The 18,864-nt window shown below is 39.8% G+C and overlaps 1 protein-coding gene across 1 annotated transcript in view; it reads left to right on the top strand.

The window, feature by feature from the left end:
• Positions 1-18,864, top strand: part of MLLT3 (myeloid/lymphoid or mixed-lineage leukemia; translocated to, 3) — a 146,840-nt gene that overhangs the window by 80,916 nt on the left and 47,060 nt on the right. Inside the window, exons 4-5 of the mRNA XM_014952587.1 lie at positions 355-498; positions 15,608-15,727. Of these exons, the coding sequence (XP_014808073.1) occupies positions 355-498; positions 15,608-15,727 (264 nt within the window). The remainder of the gene's footprint in view (positions 1-354; positions 499-15,607; positions 15,728-18,864) is intronic.

The raw sequence follows: 18,864 nt of genomic DNA, 5'->3' as shown, positions 1-18,864 counted from the left end.
GGCTCAGAAGTGTGATTGTGTTGGTGAGTGAGTTACCTTGTGTCAGCTGAATCATGATACTTGCCTATGTGTGTGTCTGTAGCCTGTGCCAAATATGATGTAACACTTCAACTAAGCCTTGTCAGGACAGTTTGAAGTTCATGCATTTTGTCATGTGTTATCATGGGCTGATAGGAGCTTCTCTGATTTACTGTAGCCCCGCTGACGCTTGGTAAATTCCATAATGTGTCTGAGAATGCAGGGAATGGTTAAAAATGGCATCATTTTCATTTTAATTGACTGTCTTTATGTAGCCCTTGTTTTCAACTTAGTTTTGGTGCTAGATGTTTCTATCTGGTTATTTTCAACCCTCAGGAAGAACCTAAGAAAGTTCGATTTGACTATGACTTATTCCTGCACCTTGAAGGCCACCCACCTGTAAATCACCTCCGCTGTGAAAAGCTCACATTCAACAACCCGACAGAGGAATTCAGAAGAAAGCTGCAAAAGGCAGGAGGGGTGAGTCCTGCACCCATGTCAAAAGCCATGACAATAAAGATGTCACTGCTTATTGGTGGTGAATTAGTTTAATACAGATTGATCTGACAGTGAGATGAAGTGTTTTTATGACTAACTTCGTATAAGAGCTCGGTGCTTGTTAAGTGGAATGGGTGAGCAAATGAGCATGTGCCTACCTTAAATACATTATTAGATATCTGTTTCCACAACCAAGCGATTCACGTTTACTTCTGCAAAAGCAGAACTTAGATGTTACACATGAAGCATTGCTTGTTTGACTTTCCAGAGATGAAACACAAACAGGGCTGCTGTGATGGGAGGAAGTAATAAGAAGATAAAATGTCTCTCATTTGAGACATATGGTTCTATATTAAGCAGAATAAATTCAGTAGTTATAAGGTAGAACAAGTTAGAAACTGTACGTATAAATAAGCCTACTTAAAGTTATATAATAATATATGTTATGCAGTCTAAACCAGAAAATTTACCAAGACTTTACATGTTGGTAGAACTAATTGAGATGAAAAAGCCCAAAGGATGTTTACCCATTTGGAGAGGAGAGGGACAAACTTTGAGGTTTACATTTTGTTTGCTAGTGGAAACTGTTCTGCTGTGTTTCACACAGTGGCAGAATTATTCATGCTGGCAGAGACCATCAGAGGCTCAGCCATGGGGACAAACCAGGCTGCTCAGGACTTCACCCTTCCCTGCCAGGGTGTGAAACCTAGCCTGGCCGAAGGTGGCCCAACCTCCCTGAGACCTGGCCTCACTGCTGGACTGTCTTCATGGGGAAAAGACTTCTCCTGATTTCCAGCCTGAGCCTCTCATGTGTCAGCTTGTGCAGCTGCCTCTTGCCGTCCCACCACACACCGCTGTGAAAAGCATAACTGCGTCTCCTCCGTTTCCTCCTATCATTGCCAGGGATGCTGTTGGGTGCCCCTGAAGCCATCCCTCCTCCCAGCTGAAGCAGCCCTTGTCCTGCAGCCTCTTGTTGCAGGGCAAGGGCTCCAGCCTCACTGTTTCGGTGGCTTCCCATCACCTCCCAATGTTTTGTTTCTGTGCTGGTGACCCAAATTGGAGGCTTTACCCAAATGGGATCTGACAAGCACCACGCTGAGGGTACAATCCCTGCCTTTTCCTGGTTCTTAGGGCTCTGACCTGCTCATGAGACTTTAGGCACTGCTGGCCCTTGTTGCTGCCCAGGTACATGGGTGGTCTTGGCACAGCTTGCTGCCCTCCCCTGCCCAGGGTCCATCACCTAGAACTCTTTCCCACCCCTAGCCTTGTGACTGCAGGGCTCTGCATTGTCATTTGTCCTGACTGTATTTCATGAGGCTGCTGTTAACCCATTCCTCCAGGCTGTCTGGGTACTTTGAGGTGGCAGCCCTGCTCTTGTGTCAGATGCTTCCCTTCCCTAGTTGATTGTCATCTGCAAACCTCATGAATAAGAGCATGTTCTGTCTCCTCCTCCAGGTCACTGATACAGATGATAAACCAGCTTTAATGTTGTGGCTTTGCTAATGTAAATACCAATGCTTATCTTTATATTTCTGAACAGTTGTAACAAAAATGGGTACCCCGTTTGGCACAGTTAGACAATAGTAAGTTCTGAGCTGGAGATGAGAAGGAGCGAGAGGGAGAATATTCAGTCTGCCAAAGAGGATCTTTGAAAACAAAGCAAAAATAAGTAGCAGGTACAGTCTGAAAGACCTTGTTGTCCAAAGAGGATCTTTGAAAACAAAGCAAAAATAAGTAGCAGGTACAGTCTGAAAGACCTTGTTGTCCTCCTGGAGAAGAGAACTGTTAGAACTATAGTTGTGTTGAAATAGAAGCATCAGTTCTGTCTTGTGTTTGCATTTATTAGATTCATGAGGGTATCCATATATGGACAATGTATTGGCTCTTTAGTGTGTTTACAAATAGAAAATCAAGATTGTATTCTGGGAAACTTCATGAGCCACTGCTTTAATATTAATGATTATTAGGTCAGTTGTCAATGGACAAGTTTTATCCAGAAGTGTAATAAATGTAAATGATGTCACTGGGGACTGCTGGGGTGGGATGGGGTGGTAAAAAGGTAAAAATTGAAAGCCTCCCTTTTATTGCTCATTTTCTGTGCCTTTTAATTTTAAGTTTCTTGAGTTATCACAAGCAAAAATATTGCCTAGTTGTAAACAAGGAAATGTGGGGTGTTTTGATCAAATTCTTTTCCTGAATCTATCAGCATGGTCATTCTTAAAATGCTTTCCATCATTTTTTTTTGTCTTCTGGAGGCCACAAGCTACTTGCCTTTTTCTAAAAAATTTTTTTCTTCTCCCCCATTGTCCTAATTTTCTTCCATAAAATCGGTCCCTTTTTTTGAAGCTATTGGTGTTTTGTGCTTCCCTCCATAGGCTTTCTGAACTAGGGATGATGGAATAGCATTCTGTCTGTCTTGTTGCTAAAACTCTACGTGAAGGGCTTGCATCTCGCAGCATTGGAAGACTGGTTACACTTTCATGAATGCTGTACACAGCTTTTCTTTGACTCTTGTAGAAGCTGTGTAATGCTGGTTCTTGCTTCCAAGTGTGAGCAGAATAGAAAATTGAATGAATCCATGAAACATTAACTCACTTGTAACTTCCACGCTTTAGGCTAAGAAAAACATTTATAGGATGATAAAGTACAGGATGAGTTTTGCACTTACTTGTTGGACAAAACAACTAATACTTTTGGCTTATGGCTGTCTTCAAGGAAAAGTAATGAGTCGCTGAACTTCCTTACAGGCAGCAAGTTGGGCAAAATGGAGTTCACATCCTTCAAAATAAATGACACACCCTATTAATGTGAACTCCTGAGTGGCAGCTTTAAGAAAAGCACTTTAGGATGGCAGGCTTTTGCTTACACGCTCTTTAATAATGGTGTAAATTGCTTGATTTCTGTGTACCTTGAAACCCAGATCTCTCATTAGCTTTTCTCCAAGCGCAAGTCATGGGACATGTCATTCCACTGATGTCAAACTACTAAACGTGATTCTTTATTTCTCATTTGCATGGACATATGTATATTACAAATAGCATGTCCTTCTGAGGGGAAAAGTGCAAGCACACCTGCATGCTGCCATATTCAGTACTGACATGTCTATGTGTTTGTCTCTTGCTGCAGATGCCTTGAATCTCACAACTTCATCCAACAACCTTGGATGCTCACAACTCCCTTTTTCCCTCACATGTACATCTTGTGGCATCCCAAACATGAACTAGTCAGGGGTACTTGCTGCAACCAATGTTCTTTTGTCTTCCAGGCTAAGATCCCTTTTCGTTATTTTAAATGAAGTTCTAGCAGTCTGCCTGTGCATTCTCATGGTTGCCCTTCCCCATATGCATACCATCCTTCATGTGCCCAAAGGTCTGGCTGGTTATCCTGCAGTTCACTGAGAGAGAGTAAGAATAACATTCAGATATGCCAAGTAATTAAACAAGTGAGAACACAACTGTAGGACAGCTTTGCAGTGTTGCTGTGGCCACTTTAGTTAAGGCAGAGAGGACAATTAGAGTGGTGCCAGTCACGTAGATCAACTCTGTGGAGTATTTCCATCTTCACATTTTATTTGATATCACCAGAATTAAAACATAAATGTGCAGTCAGTCATCATTAGTAGGAGGTCACCAACTTGCTGATTCCTCTTCCAATCTGAGGATTGTTTTTTCAGATCTTACAAGATAGAAGGATTTGATTTGGCTGCAGAGATTGTATTTCTGTAGTCAGAAAAGCAAGTAGGAACCTTTGGTTCAACCTTACAAAGGTCATATCCAGTTTGCAAAATTCTTTGTCAAAGTTTTCCACCTTCAGAAGCATACTTTCTACACTGAACTATTGCCCACACCTTCAAAAGATCATTATGCTCAAGTCCATCTCTACCATTTACCTACTTTCAGTTGACTTTGTTCTCATAAATGTAAATAGAAATGTTTACAGAGGAAATAAAATATTTTCAAGAATATGCTGGGTAAATTAAATCATAACATTCCGTTTAATGGTTTATGTGCCATCTCTCTGCATATATGTTCTAAACGACATTTCTTTTAGAAAAGTTTGCTGTAGAAATGATGCCACTGAGAATTTTTTGCACTATTTACTCAGTGTAGTACCTAATGAAGTGAAGCTAACATGTATAAAGATATGACTCATGAATTAGCAGTCTATACCATAATCTAACCTGTTGCTTGAAATCCTGAAAGATGCCCTGTATGCAAATGATGACTTTTAGTTAATCTGTTTCTTAGCAAGCAAATCATCAAGCTACTGGTAGTGACAGAACTTTATAAAAGTGGTCTTCAGAGCTCATCCTCTAGTCACAACACAAAATTGTGCCTGAGTAGGTACAGTAGGATTGAAGTTTCCATCAAGTAAACACCAGTAAGCGTGGATCCTTATGTGGTCATTCCTTCTTAGATTTGCCAGTTACCTTTTTTGATTAGTTTCATCTGAACATGAAAGAGCAGGAGGGAAAAGAGGCAGCACTGTGATTCCTGTGTATGGATATGGAAAGAGGGATGACACTTCCCAGGAAATATGAAGCAGATTTTGAATGTTGAATCCCACTAAAACTATTAATAAATAGGATCTGACTCCATTGATGTATTTTATGTTGTCAGTAATGCTGGTTCTGCCGCTTTTTTTGGCTTGTGTGTTTTTCAATTTCAAGAAAGGGTTGAAAATTGCACCTAATCTGCTTATTGCACCAGTAGAAATAATTTTGAAATTGCTGAATGACAGCTACCTAACAGCTAAATTTAATTTTGCCTCTGGAAACTCAGAGTTGCTCAGGCATCACCTGTCTGAGTATGATATTATGAATAATTTATTTTTGATTCTTGCATGGAAAAGTATTTCAATCCATATTAAGACAGCAATTTAATACAGTCCTCTCTCCCATAGCTGCAAATATATAAATACAAATGTTTGTACTGTATAACACTTCCACCTTTTTTTGGAACAGGACTCAAAATTAGTTATTTAATCCAGGAGTACACAGACAACATTTAATAGTTTCTCTCCTAAAAGGAAAAGCCTTATAGATGCCCCTTAGAGAGCAGTTACCACTATGGACAAAAATAGCAAAATTCATAACAATATTACAAACTGATGTGGCTATTAATGATACAGTTTGAGGTTTCAGATTTAGAGGATGCAAGGGTACACTTTTAGAGTAGTAATTATTCTTTTTTGCAACAGAGGTGTCCTTTTGTCTGCTTTCTGTAAAATTAATTTGGAAATATAAGCAGCTCTACTTCTTTAGCAATGCTACTCTTTCCTTGAAGACAGCCAATCTGTTAACGAGTTGAGAGAAAAAGAATCATTCTAATGTTTAGAAAACAATATCAATATAAAAATTCAGGTTTTCTGAAAATAACTGCATTCTATTGTTTGAGATTTTTTTAAAATCTTTGTGTTTTCATTGTTTAACAGTTGAGAAACGTCTTTTCAGTCACTTGATATGCCTGCATAATGCCTGTTCAAAAACCTACATTCCTAATCCATGTAAGGAAGATGAAATCATGGGATTTCCCTCTTTTCTCTATCCTCCCTCTTCCCTTGCAATTCCTCTGTGTCAGTTGGAATAGCTGGCTCCTACCCAGAGTCAACCTCAGGAATAATGCTGCTCTAGGGAAGGGATTATGTTCAATCTTGTGCTTTTCATAATTAAGTAATTGAATTTTCTTAAACTGTGTATTACTTCGCTTTCAAGCAAGTAACTTAAAAGAATTCTGAAAGGTTTTCTATTCCCTGGTGAGGTTGTTCTGTTTTATTTTGTTGTGTTTTTTTGTTTAAGTAGGAATAATAGTCCTTCAGGACAACTGAATTTTTGTTGTTACTGTTAGTGCTTTCAGTGGAGAATGAACTTGTTCTTCACTGTAAAATGACGTGTGGTGTGGCAGCCAAAGACCACAGAAAGAAGTCTGTCTGTCTGCTGCTGATACACAATGACTATAATTCATCTGTAGGGCTGCCGAAACGTACTAATGGTTCAACTTTCCCAGAATTCTAACAGATATCTCGTAGCTTTTACTGAAAGTGCTATTTGAATTTTTCTGCAGCATGTTGTAGGGAAGCACACTGACCTGTTCTGAGGCTGCTATAGGAAGGTGTTCTTAGATGGTCGGTAAATGAAAGTACAACAGGTAGTTTGATGTGGATCTCTTTGAGGCAAGGTTATTCCAGCTTTGTTGATGGCCTCCTCTCGTTCAGGAAATTGAAAAAGTAGGAGACAGGCAACAACATGTTGGTAGTGGTTCATTCCCCTGCAGAAGCACATTAGGGCCTTAATAAAGAGATTGTGTTGATCTGGAGCAACTGTGACAGCTTGTGCAGTTTCTGTGTATCCAAGTGTCTTTGTGAGTTGGTAGATCTATGACTCCAGCGCATCAATATGATATGCATTTACAGAAATTGGCAATAAGAGAAGACCAGCTTACATGGAACATTTTGAGGCTGTTCCTAATGCTTTCTGAACTGGGATCTGAAAAGCATAGTTTTGTGTTTTGAAAGTGCGTGGTTCTTGCTGGGTATCTGGGTACTCCAAGCTGCCAGACATGTATTGGTAGATAAGTCTTGTCTTGGACAGATCAGTTTTTTGTAAGAAGACATCTGAATCAGTTGTTAGTAAGCTAATGTATAGGTATTACGATTTCATAATTTTCCCCAAATTTCTGGAAAAGGAGTAGTGAAAAAAGGTTCTTGATTATATTAAGTTAATTGGTGATACACGGTTGTTGTTCCCTGATCCCTTCCTTTGTTCAGCAGTGCATGGAACTATGTAAATTTAATACTTGCCAGTTTTTCATTCCATAGCACTCAATTGTCTTGAGTAGCAAATTGGAATGCCCTTAGAATGTGCCTGCAGCTCGGGTATTATGGAAACTGGTCATTTCAGGTTGATCAAGCAGGTAGGATCATTCCTACCCAATAGTGTGAATACTGATTGATTTTCTGTACTCACTCTTGGGTTTTGGTGTTTTTTTAAAATAAGTTTTCCTTGCCCAAGAAGCTGTCTCTTATTTAAAGCGACTTGTGGATAAAGGTTTTAAATACAAACTCAAAAGCTGCAGGTTTTGAGGCAAAATACCATTATCAGCAGATGTTGCCACTAGAGGCAAGATTCCATTACCAGCAGATCAGTTTGAATGCTTGTATGCATAATGCTTTATTGGCACACATGATAAAAGGAGAAAAGTCTTTCTCTAGGGGTGGACTGGTGAGAAAAGTGGGGTTGGGGAGAGGAACCCACTGTCTTATACATGTGTCCCTAGCAGCAATGAAAGTAAAAGACAGCTTATGTACACTTGTTCTTTTTTCTTTGGTAGGAGTTGTTTACCATAATAGATAATACCAGCATGATATTCATGTGGTATTTATATGCTCCAACATGAGCTAGCCTTGCATGGTTTTCATGATTTTTTCTTAAATGTGTTACTAGGATGAGGTCTTGTTAAACCGAATTTTGGTGTTATTATCTCTTCCCTATATCGAGCTAAGACTTGCATGAAATAGCTTATTAGTGGTGGTATAGGAAACCTCCCAGTTACAGTGTAAACCATAAGAAAGCAAAATTAAGAAAGGTAATTTTCTCTTGTGCAAGTTTAGTGTTGTGTGTTAAGTGGCTGCCCACAGTGACACTCCTGTTTTCCTTTCACAGAGCAAGTGAGATGGAGTGTAGCTCCTTCTGTCTCTGATGTGCATTATTAAAATAAATCTCCTCCCAAAACTGTTTATTAACTGCAGTCTTTGGTCTCACTGGAACAGATGGGCTTTGGAGCAGGAGAGGGAAAAATATCAGCAGACATCTGCATTTTCTTCTGGTTTTGTCCAGTCAGCCACTTATTCTGGCTATTTGTCCAACTTCCATCCAGTAGTCATTCCACTAATCAGTGGTGTTACTGATCAGTCTTCTCTTTGGCTTGGCTGGCATCCTCTGTCACGTTGACATCATCTCTCCGTCATCATTAGATTGCAGGCTGGCTTTCTTGGGAGTTCATCTCACCTCCTGTATGCCATATGGAACAGCTTGTCTAACCTTTCTTCTTCTCTCCTGGAACATCTTCTAATCCAATGGTCATGTTTGTATAGTGGAGCTTCTCCTGGACAGCACAGGGTATCTGAAAAATAGGTATCTCTGAACTTTCTGAGAGCTCACTTGATCCCACTGAATTATTAGTCAAGACATTAAACAGTTTTGGACTAAATGTTAATCATGGAAGGACGCCAGTAGTCACTAGCATCTAACAGGACCTCACACAGCTGAAGAGAACCACTTCAGTCCAGCAGCCCAGGTAGTTCTCCACCCATCTCATCAGGTATTTATCCAGTCCATATCTCACAGATCTGGCTGTAAGTTGGGTGGCTGGTTCTTAGTAAACCTATCCTGACTGCTGTCAGCGACGTTCTTGTCCCTCCAGTGACTGGAAGCGTCTTCCAGAAGGATTTTCTCCACCTTCTTCCCAGGGACTGAAGTAAGACTGATGGGACTTTTGTTCCCTGGACCTTTCTTCTTGAAGATGAGTGTAATGTTTGCCTTTCTGTAGTCATCAGGAACCTTCCCCAATCACAACAAGCTTTTGAAGATGGTGGAGAGCTGAGCAACTCCTTCAGTACCCCTGCTTGTATATAGTCTGGTCTCATGAACCTGAGTGCCCCTAAGGATGAAGTGCACCTCAACTCAACCCTCCTCTCTTGTGGGCACTGACTCACTGCCACAGACTCTGTGAGGATGCTTGGGCACCTTGGAGGTCTGAGGAAACAAGATCTTACTAGTGAAAACAGAGGGTAAAAAACCATTGAGTACGTAAGTCCAGTTCTTTGTCATGAGGCCTCTTACCCATTGGGGAGTGGGCCCACACTTCCAGTAGCCTTTCTTTTATGGCCTGTCTGGTATTAGAAGCATTTATTGTTGTTTTTCACATCATGTAATATTAGCTGCTTCCTATGGGTGCAAAGAATTTCCATTCATGAGGATTATGAAGTTCCCACCAACAGATAAAAGTTAAAATACATATTTTTTTAATTGAATTTTAAACAAAACAAACCAACGGGGATACATAGAATATCAAGTTGGAAGGGACCTGTAAGGATCATCAAGTCCAACTCCCTGCTCCTTGCAGGACTGTGTGAAACTAAACCATATGACTAAGAATGTCATCCAGATGCTCTTTGAACTCCAGCAGGCTTGGTGTCATGATCACTCCCCTGGTCAGCCGGTTCCAATGACTGACCCACTCTCTCGGTGAAGAACCTTTTCCTAATGTCCAATCTGAATTTCCACGACACAGCTTCATTCCATGTCCTTGTGTACTGTCACTGGTCACCAGAGAGAGGAGATCAGCACCTCCTGCACCACTGCCCCTCTTGAGGAAGCCATAGACTGTGATGATGGCACCCCTCAGCCTTCTCTTCACCAAGCTGAGCAATCCAAGTAAATTTGGTTGTTCCTCATAAGTTGAAGCTTTTCATCATCTTGGTCAACGTCAGATGGACACACTCGAATAGTTTGATGTCCATCTTATATTGAGGCACCCAAAACTGCACACAGTACTCAAGGTGGGGCCGCAGCAGCGCAGTGTAGAGTGGGACAGTCACCTCTCTTGACATGTTTCTCAGTAAAACCTATGCTGTAATTTCCATATAATTTCTACCCTGGTATTAAACTGTGAAACTAACTGTTTTCTCTTGGCCTTGTTTTTAATGCTTTATCCAGAACAGGTAGTCCAACCCACACAATCATTTTTAAAAATCTTTTAACATTGTAAACAAGCACATCTACCTGACCACACTGAAGACAGGCTGTGAGATTAGCTAGACCTCTACTCTGCTTAAGTATAGTCAAGATAAGTCTTTGTTTAAAGCCCAGCTGTTGTCTTACGTTGTTTCATTAACACCAGCACTAATGTCTTATTCCACCAGCTTCTCTGATCCCACTGAGCTGTCAACTTGTGGGAGCGGCTGAGGAGAGGAATTAATAATGTTCCTGGTTTTTGTCAGTGAAGTTATTCATTGTGAGAGCAGACAAGTACTAGCTGCAGGTGGGCTTGGATTCCTGGATTAAGCATGGGCTGTGGCAGTGTCCTCAGCATTTCGGAGCACACTCTTCATTGCAGCTGTAAGTCAGCAGGAAACTTACACGGTAGAAAGGAGGAAGCAAGTAAAAAAAGTACATATAGCATGGCTGTACTGGAGAAATCTTGCTGTGCTTTTTACAAGCTTGCGTTCTTGCTCCAGAATAAGTGGCCTTCTGTGATATGCTTATTACCACTTTTTTCTTCTTTTGAGTAGCCTTGACTTAATAAAGCCATATACATATTCATCCACAGACATAAGAAGTATATGCTACCAGTGTGACAGTGGCAATGTAAAAGTAGGGACTTGCTCTGAAAGCCGGTTGAAGTCTGTCTGCCAGGCTGTGCATTTCTGTGTTTGACTAATGGGAGGGCAAAGGGCAGTTACCCACTGCAGAATTTGCTGTAATTCTGTCCACTGAACTCTTGCAATAGTAGCACTTAAAGTGGATTTATATCTGTCTCTTTCCTAAATTGAGCCAAAAGGGAAGTGCATCTCAAATCCAACAAGTATTTGTGATGTTGATGCTTCTTACATAGATAATCTTGGCAAAGAAAACAAACATTTTGGAAGAGTTCCTGGAGAGTTGTTTAATGTTAATATTAACTTTATTATTTGAGAGGGAGGAGAAAGCAAGTGATTTATTGTTTTTTTGCCCCCGCTATAGAGACCTTTAATGAGGACCATATCCTTTTTCTGACAGAAATCAGTCTGGAAGACAGTGGTGTGGTTTTCATCATAGGGGCAAAAAAAGTTAATTTTACATGAGATTTTCTTGGTCTTTTGTCATCTTTACAAACAGTGAAGTCTGTAGTCTGAACTACAGTTCTGTCTTACTGCATACATTGTTAATCACATTAAAATTTTGAATCGATAATTACCATTTCCATAGGGTATATAATGAAATAATAGGCTGCAGTATTCCATACACTGAAATTTTTAGGGCTCACAATTTGGAATGTTCAGATTTTGTCTTCTAAAAACCATGTGGGATTTGTTTTCTATGTGGGACAAGATTCATCAAATCTGTCAGACCTCAAGTAGTACTAATGTGGTTCATCCCAGCCTATATATCTTTCTATAGACAGTCATCCTGTTTCTAAACACAAAGTCTGTAATACTGGGGCTGCTAATGGTTCGAATGCTTGCCCAGAAACTGAGATATCTCAGAAGTCCATATACTTTTAAAAAATATCAGCTTTCTAAGAATGTCTGTGTATAATGATGAATCTATAAATCTTTTCTAAACTGGAATATTTCTGAATTTTAAAAAGAAAATTATGCAGTGGTTCAACCTTAGTTTATTTTAGTAAGCGAGACTTTTATGCTTCAGGGAGAAAATGGCAGCTTCAACCCCCCCTAGGAGAAAGAATCCTTGGCAGAATTTTTTGTTTCTTCACTTTTAATTTCAAGGTAGGGCAAACCCTGATCCTCCTGACTACATTTCTCTTCCACACAGAGATGCATCTTTCTGTCATATAAGTTTATGAACAAAACTACGTTGAGTTAATAAATTACCTACTTAAACTCTATAATTAATGGGTACCCTTATGTCTTCTTTTTCTGAAAGATGATTTGATTTTAATGCAGTTGGTATTTTCTATGATGTTTGTGCGTTTAAAACATTGCATTGACTTTAATTTAAAGGAGAACAATCTTATTTAACTACCCATTTGAATTAGTCTCTGAGAGGAAATAATGATAGAGACATGCATTTTCTCTATCTGTTGTACAGCTTTGTGGTATGCACACGTGGCTACGGATTTTCTTTGTCCTTGTTGCTGGTCATTCTTTGTTAGCTTATGCCTTCTTTTGCATTTGGCTAAGCTAAATTCAGCCAAAAGTTTTGGAAAGCTGTGGTTAAAAAGTATTTGTCAGGCTAAATAAAATCACTTACTGTCATTCACAGTAGCTAATTGCTATTGGCATTACCCTGATTACAAGAAGGACCACATTGCTTTTGCCCAGGTCACTTTTGAGAGTTCTGGCTCCTGGCAAGCTCTGATTTTGGTCTCTGAAAAATGGAAATGAGGAATTCAGGAGAAAATTTGTTACATGTCCTGTGTGGAATATTCACAAAATGTTTGACTATATAACTAACTTTTAAAGATTTTAATTTTTTTTTTTTAATACATGAACCTATCTTCAAGGAAGAAGAACAACTTGATTGCCTTCTTCCTCCACTTTTGGATTCTAGTATCAGAGTTGAAAGATAATGCTCAATTTACCAATAAAAATAATCTTTATTACCTAAACGCATCCCTTAATATTCTCCAGGCTATCACATGACCTTTTGAACAAAGTCTGTAACAAGAGTCACTTGGTCGATGTTTAAATAAAATTTAAAAAGAAAAAAAATATTGAAATCCTGTCTGGAAGAAGCTGTAGACACTAAATATCATCTTGACTTGGAGGGGTAAATTGTGGGCTATACATACCTACATCCTAGATGTCTACATTTTGCACTTCCCATTCCTTCTTTAACGTAATGTGCATGAGGCATGTGATGGATCAGTCTCTCCCCAGGATCAGAGAATGTTTTGGTCATGTGAAGAGGCAAAAGTGACCACACAGGGCGTCCACAAAAGCAAGTGACTTTGTGCATGGGAGTCAGTGGGAAAAGTGGGAGGTTTCCTCACATGTGAAGAGCTCTGCATGTTCTCTCCAATGTTACAGGCCTTGTCAGACAGCAGGTAATCTATCTCTAACAATTAGGGGTTTAAAGAAAATGGATAAATTAATAACTGTGCTAGGAAACAGTAAAATCCAGGCATAGCAGCACTGGAGCAGAAGATGGGAGCTAGCTGAGTTTCACTCCCATGGAAAGCATGAATCTTTACATGTCTGGTGACTGCTCTGTGATGGTTGATTTATCTGTAGTCTCTGGAAATGTACTTACGAGTCTTTAAGATCAAGAAAGGGAACTAGACCCTTGTTACAGCAAAAATGCTGCTTGCTCTCCAACCATCCTGTTTACTGTATTCCAGATAAAACTTGAAGTTAGAATTTGAAGTTGGAGCAGTACTGCTTTCACATTAAAACTTCAGGCTGCTTTTACAGTATATCTTTGTGGTGGCTTAACCTTGGTTAAGGGCTGAACTTCCACCCAGTCTCTTGGTCACTCTTTCTGCTGCCTCGACAGAGCAGGAGGAGAAGATTGCATGAGAAAGGTATGAGTCAAGACAAAGACAGGGAGGGAGGTTGCTTACCAGTTAATAACATGGGCAAAACAGACTCGACTTGGTTGTCAGGGTTTGAGAAAACCCATATCGATTTATTGTTGTTTAGACAGTTATCCTGTCATGATGATCTCTCCCCACCTGGAAAGGGGAATTGGTGAAAACAAGGGAACGACGAGGGTTGAAATAGAAATAGATTGGATAGGGTGACTAAATAATTAACAGTAACACTAAAGAACCAGTATTAATCCCGATACTGATATAAGATATACAATAATTATACTCAGCCAGTTCTACCAGGGGGAAGCTGTGCACTCCCAGCAGGGACAGCAGATGTCGGACGCTGTGAGTGCTACGGCTTTGGGGAGAAGGGCTCAAGGGTCCAGCACTGGGGCAAGAAGTTCTCTGGACCACCGCCATCAAGGGAGAAAGAAAACTACCCAGCAAACTTTCTAATTATATTGCATGTGACAGTATATTCATGGTATGAAATAATCCTGTTGGCCAGCCTAGGTCGAGAGCCTTCATCCCTGCACCTGGCAAGGCTGGAAAACACTGAGACCTTGAATCCCACAGAGCCTAGCTGGCTATGAAGTAAATATTTTCATGAATTCAAATGCTAGTCTTCTAAAATTGCTATTTTCCCAAGCATTTTCCCAAGAGAAGTTAGTCCTGTGTTGCTAAAAACAGAACACTTGAGGAAAATTAATTTAATTTGTTGTAAATTAAAATAGATTTGGATAATGAGAAACAAACAAAACAAAATTAAAAGAAAACCCAAACCAACAAACAAAACCAGAAAACAAAGCGCCACCACTCCCTTACACCACTTTTCCTATGCTCAACTTCACTCCTTTGTTCAGGACTTGTCTGTCTCCTGCAGTGCAGGGAGACGGGAAATGGGGTTTACGGTCAATCCCTAACTGTTCCTCTTTGCTGCTGCTCCTTCCTGATAGTTTCCCCTTGTTCCAGCACAGGGTTGGGTAGGCACTGCAGTCCTTCAGGAACTACTCCAGCATGGGCTGCAGGGAAATACCTTTTCCAGTTTGTGGAGCACCTCTTCACCTCCTTCTCTAACCTCAGTGTTCACACTGCAGTTTCTCACACTTTTTTTGTCCTCACTTCCTCTGACTGTGCAGTGTTTTGCTCTTTCTTAAACCTGTTTTCTGTGAGGCGCCACCATCCTGCCTGAGGGATTGGAACCAGATGATTTTTAAGGTCTCTTCCAACTGTAACCATTCTGTGATTCCGTAAGGGGCTCACAAATGTCCTGGTCCTGCAGTGGATCCGTTGGAGCTGGCTGGATCCAGCTCTCTGGAACAGAGGAGTCCCTGGCCTCTCCCCACAGAGGCCACCTCTGCCACCCAAACCTTGCCACGTATACCCATTACAGTCTTCCTTCACATGGCTCTTGTTGAAAGCAAAGACTGCTGTATATATATGCATATACTGCTGTATATGCATATTTATGGGATGTCAGCAAACTGCAGAACCTTTTGCTGCAGGTGAGATGAACTTTCAAGTGTACTAGACATTGCTCAGGACAAGAGAAGGCGTGCTAAGGACTTGGGTGCCATGCTGTGTAAGTAGCCATAATAGAACAAGTTATGCTATTTTCTGAGGGGCTTGCGTTGTATTTGCATGGAAGTTGAAACATGATTTGCTCATTAAGCAGAGGATAGCAGTGTGTTTCATTAACCCATCCACTGTTGAGAAAAAACATGGATAATGTTTGTTGGAGAAGTTTTATTCTGCTACTACTGTGATTTTCTAGTTCCTTAGGCAGGTGAGACTGTCTCTGTTGGTAATGTTTAACTGACATGCTTTCCCTGTAACAGATCATGGTAATGTCAGATGGCACATCCTTCTCTTCAGGACAGAGCCTTCATCTCCCCAGCCTTCCCAGTAACTCCCTGTCTTTTTCGGAAGTGAAGAAGAAATCATCTCATGGGCCAAAGGTGAGACATACTTTGCTAGAAGATATTTGAGCCGGTGGTTCTTTCCCTGGGAATATACTTGAGAAAAAAAATATTTCTAGCTATTTTTGCAGTCTCATGACATAGTCCAGTGATAATAGGTCTTGACATTTCTTTGCTGTGAACTTAATGTTTATCACATGAAAAAAATGCAGAGCAAGGATGGTTGTGAGAACAGTTGCCAATGAAGGTACTGCTTTTCTGGTTCTTGTACATGCACAATTATATTCCTTTTGTTGCAGAAGGAATTTAAATGGTCTGTTGTAGTATTAGGGAATTTTCGTGATGGAACTGTGGTCTACAGAAATGTGAAGAGTGTGAGAAAATTCTATAACAATAATTTTTTTTAAGTATTTTTGAATACTTTTTAAGATAATTGAGTAGAGTGAAACTTAAAGTTGCATTCTTTAGGATTTTTAATTTTGTTTAAATTTGAGGGTTTAATTCTTTATTAGTGTTTCAAAGACAGCAATGTGTCCTCAGTCTCTAAGACATTAAATTCAATCCCCAACCTAGAACATGGTGAAAAGGTATAGTCCAATGAACCTGTTGAGTAATACAAATGGACCTTCCCGAAATATCAGATGATTTCTTTAGTTTGACAAAATGCATTAATGATGTGAGAGAATAAATAACATCTTGTAATTTACTCAAATAAAAAATGCAACACAATGACTTGCTTCATAAGTGAACTAACATATATGCCTTTTCTCCATTCTGTCAAATTGATTGGGGTTTGATTTTTTTTTCCTTAGCATCCTGTCTATTTGAAATATGTTACTTAATCTTGCAGTGAAAGTACAGTAAGGGGCAATACCCATTTTCATCAACAATTTTCATGTTCTGTAACTGTGCCAAAAGTTGTATCTTCTAAAAACTATGAGTATGCCTAAGTGTGTCCATTGATAAGAATGTATCCCAACAGCAGGTATATTAGGAGGAGGTTGAAAATAAAATTATTTGACATGTTCCTGCTTGGTTTACATTGTACCTGAGTGCCTCACAATTTCTAATGCAGGTCTTCTTGTGATATTTAAAGGATATGTGGATGTGTGATTATTTTTATTTTTCTAATGAGCAGCTGAGGTAGAGTATCTGTCTGAGGATAGACTGAAGGCACTTACTTTGGCATGCTAAAATGACTGCTTAATGCCTAAAAGGAAGGCACTTGGCTGCACCAAAGTGTTGCAAGGTGCTGAAAATAACCAACTGTTTAGACTAAGACACATCTCCATCTACTCAGATACTGAAGTTGAGTTATTTTGACACTTTATGATCTGTAATAAGGGTTCTTGTGAGGTTGGGTAGCTCTCTACAGTTCATTTTCCAATCACTACTTCGGATTTGGCTGTAATGTTGATTCACCCATGTCTCGTGTCACGTGCCAAAGCAGTTATACTGAGGCTTGGCCTAAATGAGCAACCCAAACAACTGCAGAACGACTTTAGGGAAGTACAGATATGATACCAAGTCCTACAATGACACTCCATCTAGTTAACTGTACACCCTGGTGTGTCTTGAATCTCTAGCATAAATTCTTTCATAAGCCAGTGCTAACCTTTGAAATCATTGTTTTTTTCAACCTTGTATGATGTTCAGTGGAGTTTTTAATAATGGGAGGAGTTATACCAATGCGCTGTTTTCTGTGAGTCCGTGCGAATATTCAGTTTTTCCCCTCCTCCAGCAACCTTTGTCATCTCCTGTCCAACTTAAAACACACACTAATGAGCATTGTTCTTGTATCTCATAAAGAAAGAGTTATAAATATCTGCCTTACTGAGGATCATCAGCTGTTTATGAGTAATTAAACCACAAAGTAACCTTGGTTTTAGTAAAATAAAAAGGTTTGGGTTTCTGTTATAAATCCTGGGAGCGGGGGACCCTTGGATTTTTGTCTTTAGGGTTTTTGTTTTGGCTGGGGGGCAGGAGAGTTCCAGACAGTGTTTAAATAGATTTTTGTAATTTGGAATAACTCTAGTGATGGAACAACTTCAGTGTTCAAATTTCATTTAGATATGACTCTAGAATAGGAACTGTGGAAAGATCTTGGTAGTTCTTGGGTGTAAGTTATCTATACACTGTGTGTGTAAGGACTCCAGGTCTCTACTGGATGATTTGAGGATTTTTCTGCTGCAGCACTAGCCTTTTGTTGTGCTTGGCTTGGTTCTGGTTTGTTTTGTGTCTGTGAATACCAAAGAAAACTTTGAGGTTGGTTTTAGACTGTGAGTATGGGAAACCAGAACCAAAGAATATTTGCTTACCCATTTGGCATTGCAAAACACCACATAGACTTTTTTGGTTAGAGGAGAATTGCAGTGAAGATAGTAAAACCAGTGCAATGAAGTGGTATTGCTGGTTTAGCATTCACTTACAAGAATGTACAATGCAGTATGAAGTAAGACAGAACTGTCAGTTTGCTTTCTGTCCCATCCTGAAATAGGTTTTAAAAATATAGAAGTTTGTATTTCTGAAGTTCCATGACTTTGTGTTTACTCTTATGGAGATTATATTAGTGAGCCCCAGAATTGTGGTTCTAAAATAATGCTTTAGTTTTGGAAATACAGAGGACAGACAGAAATGTGTGAAACCTTACTTTATGCATTTTTTCAGAATATGAAAATAGCTGCAGGCTGGCTACAGATACTTGTGTAGCTTTTAAATCAGTTGTATTACTGTGCCCGTTTGTATTGTGTAAATACCGCACAGAATACAGTGAAGCAGCTTGATTAGTTTAGCTGGGAAGATTATGTCTTTTGAAATGAGTTTTTTTGTCAGCTGCTGCAGTGAAATGAGGTTTAGTTTATACACAAAAAACCCAAAAGCTTTTGTTCCCCTGTGTGACCAGAAAAAAAAAAGAAAAAGCTTTATGCTCCCCCTTTTGGCTTTCTCTGTCAAACCAGTGAGCCTTGTAATTCTCCATCTGCTTCTAATACTCCTGATGTCATTGGTCATAATAATTGGGTGGGCTGGACAAGCTAAAGTGTGGAGAGCTTTGTAAGTGTGATGTAAGTGCAGTACAGTAATAATCTGTAAGAACTAGCAGCAAGTAAACTCACCTCCAGCATGCAACTAGCAAGTGGAAGAATGCAGCTTTCAAAATGTTGGTGTTCCTATCTGCC

This window comes from Calidris pugnax, unplaced genomic scaffold (genome assembly GCF_001431845.1).
Source record: "Calidris pugnax isolate Ruff unplaced genomic scaffold, ASM143184v1 scaffold208, whole genome shotgun sequence".
Taxonomy (NCBI): domain Eukaryota; kingdom Metazoa; phylum Chordata; class Aves; order Charadriiformes; family Scolopacidae; genus Calidris; species Calidris pugnax.
Note: the sequence above shows the minus strand (reverse complement) of the source record. Positions and strands in the feature narration are given on the sequence as shown.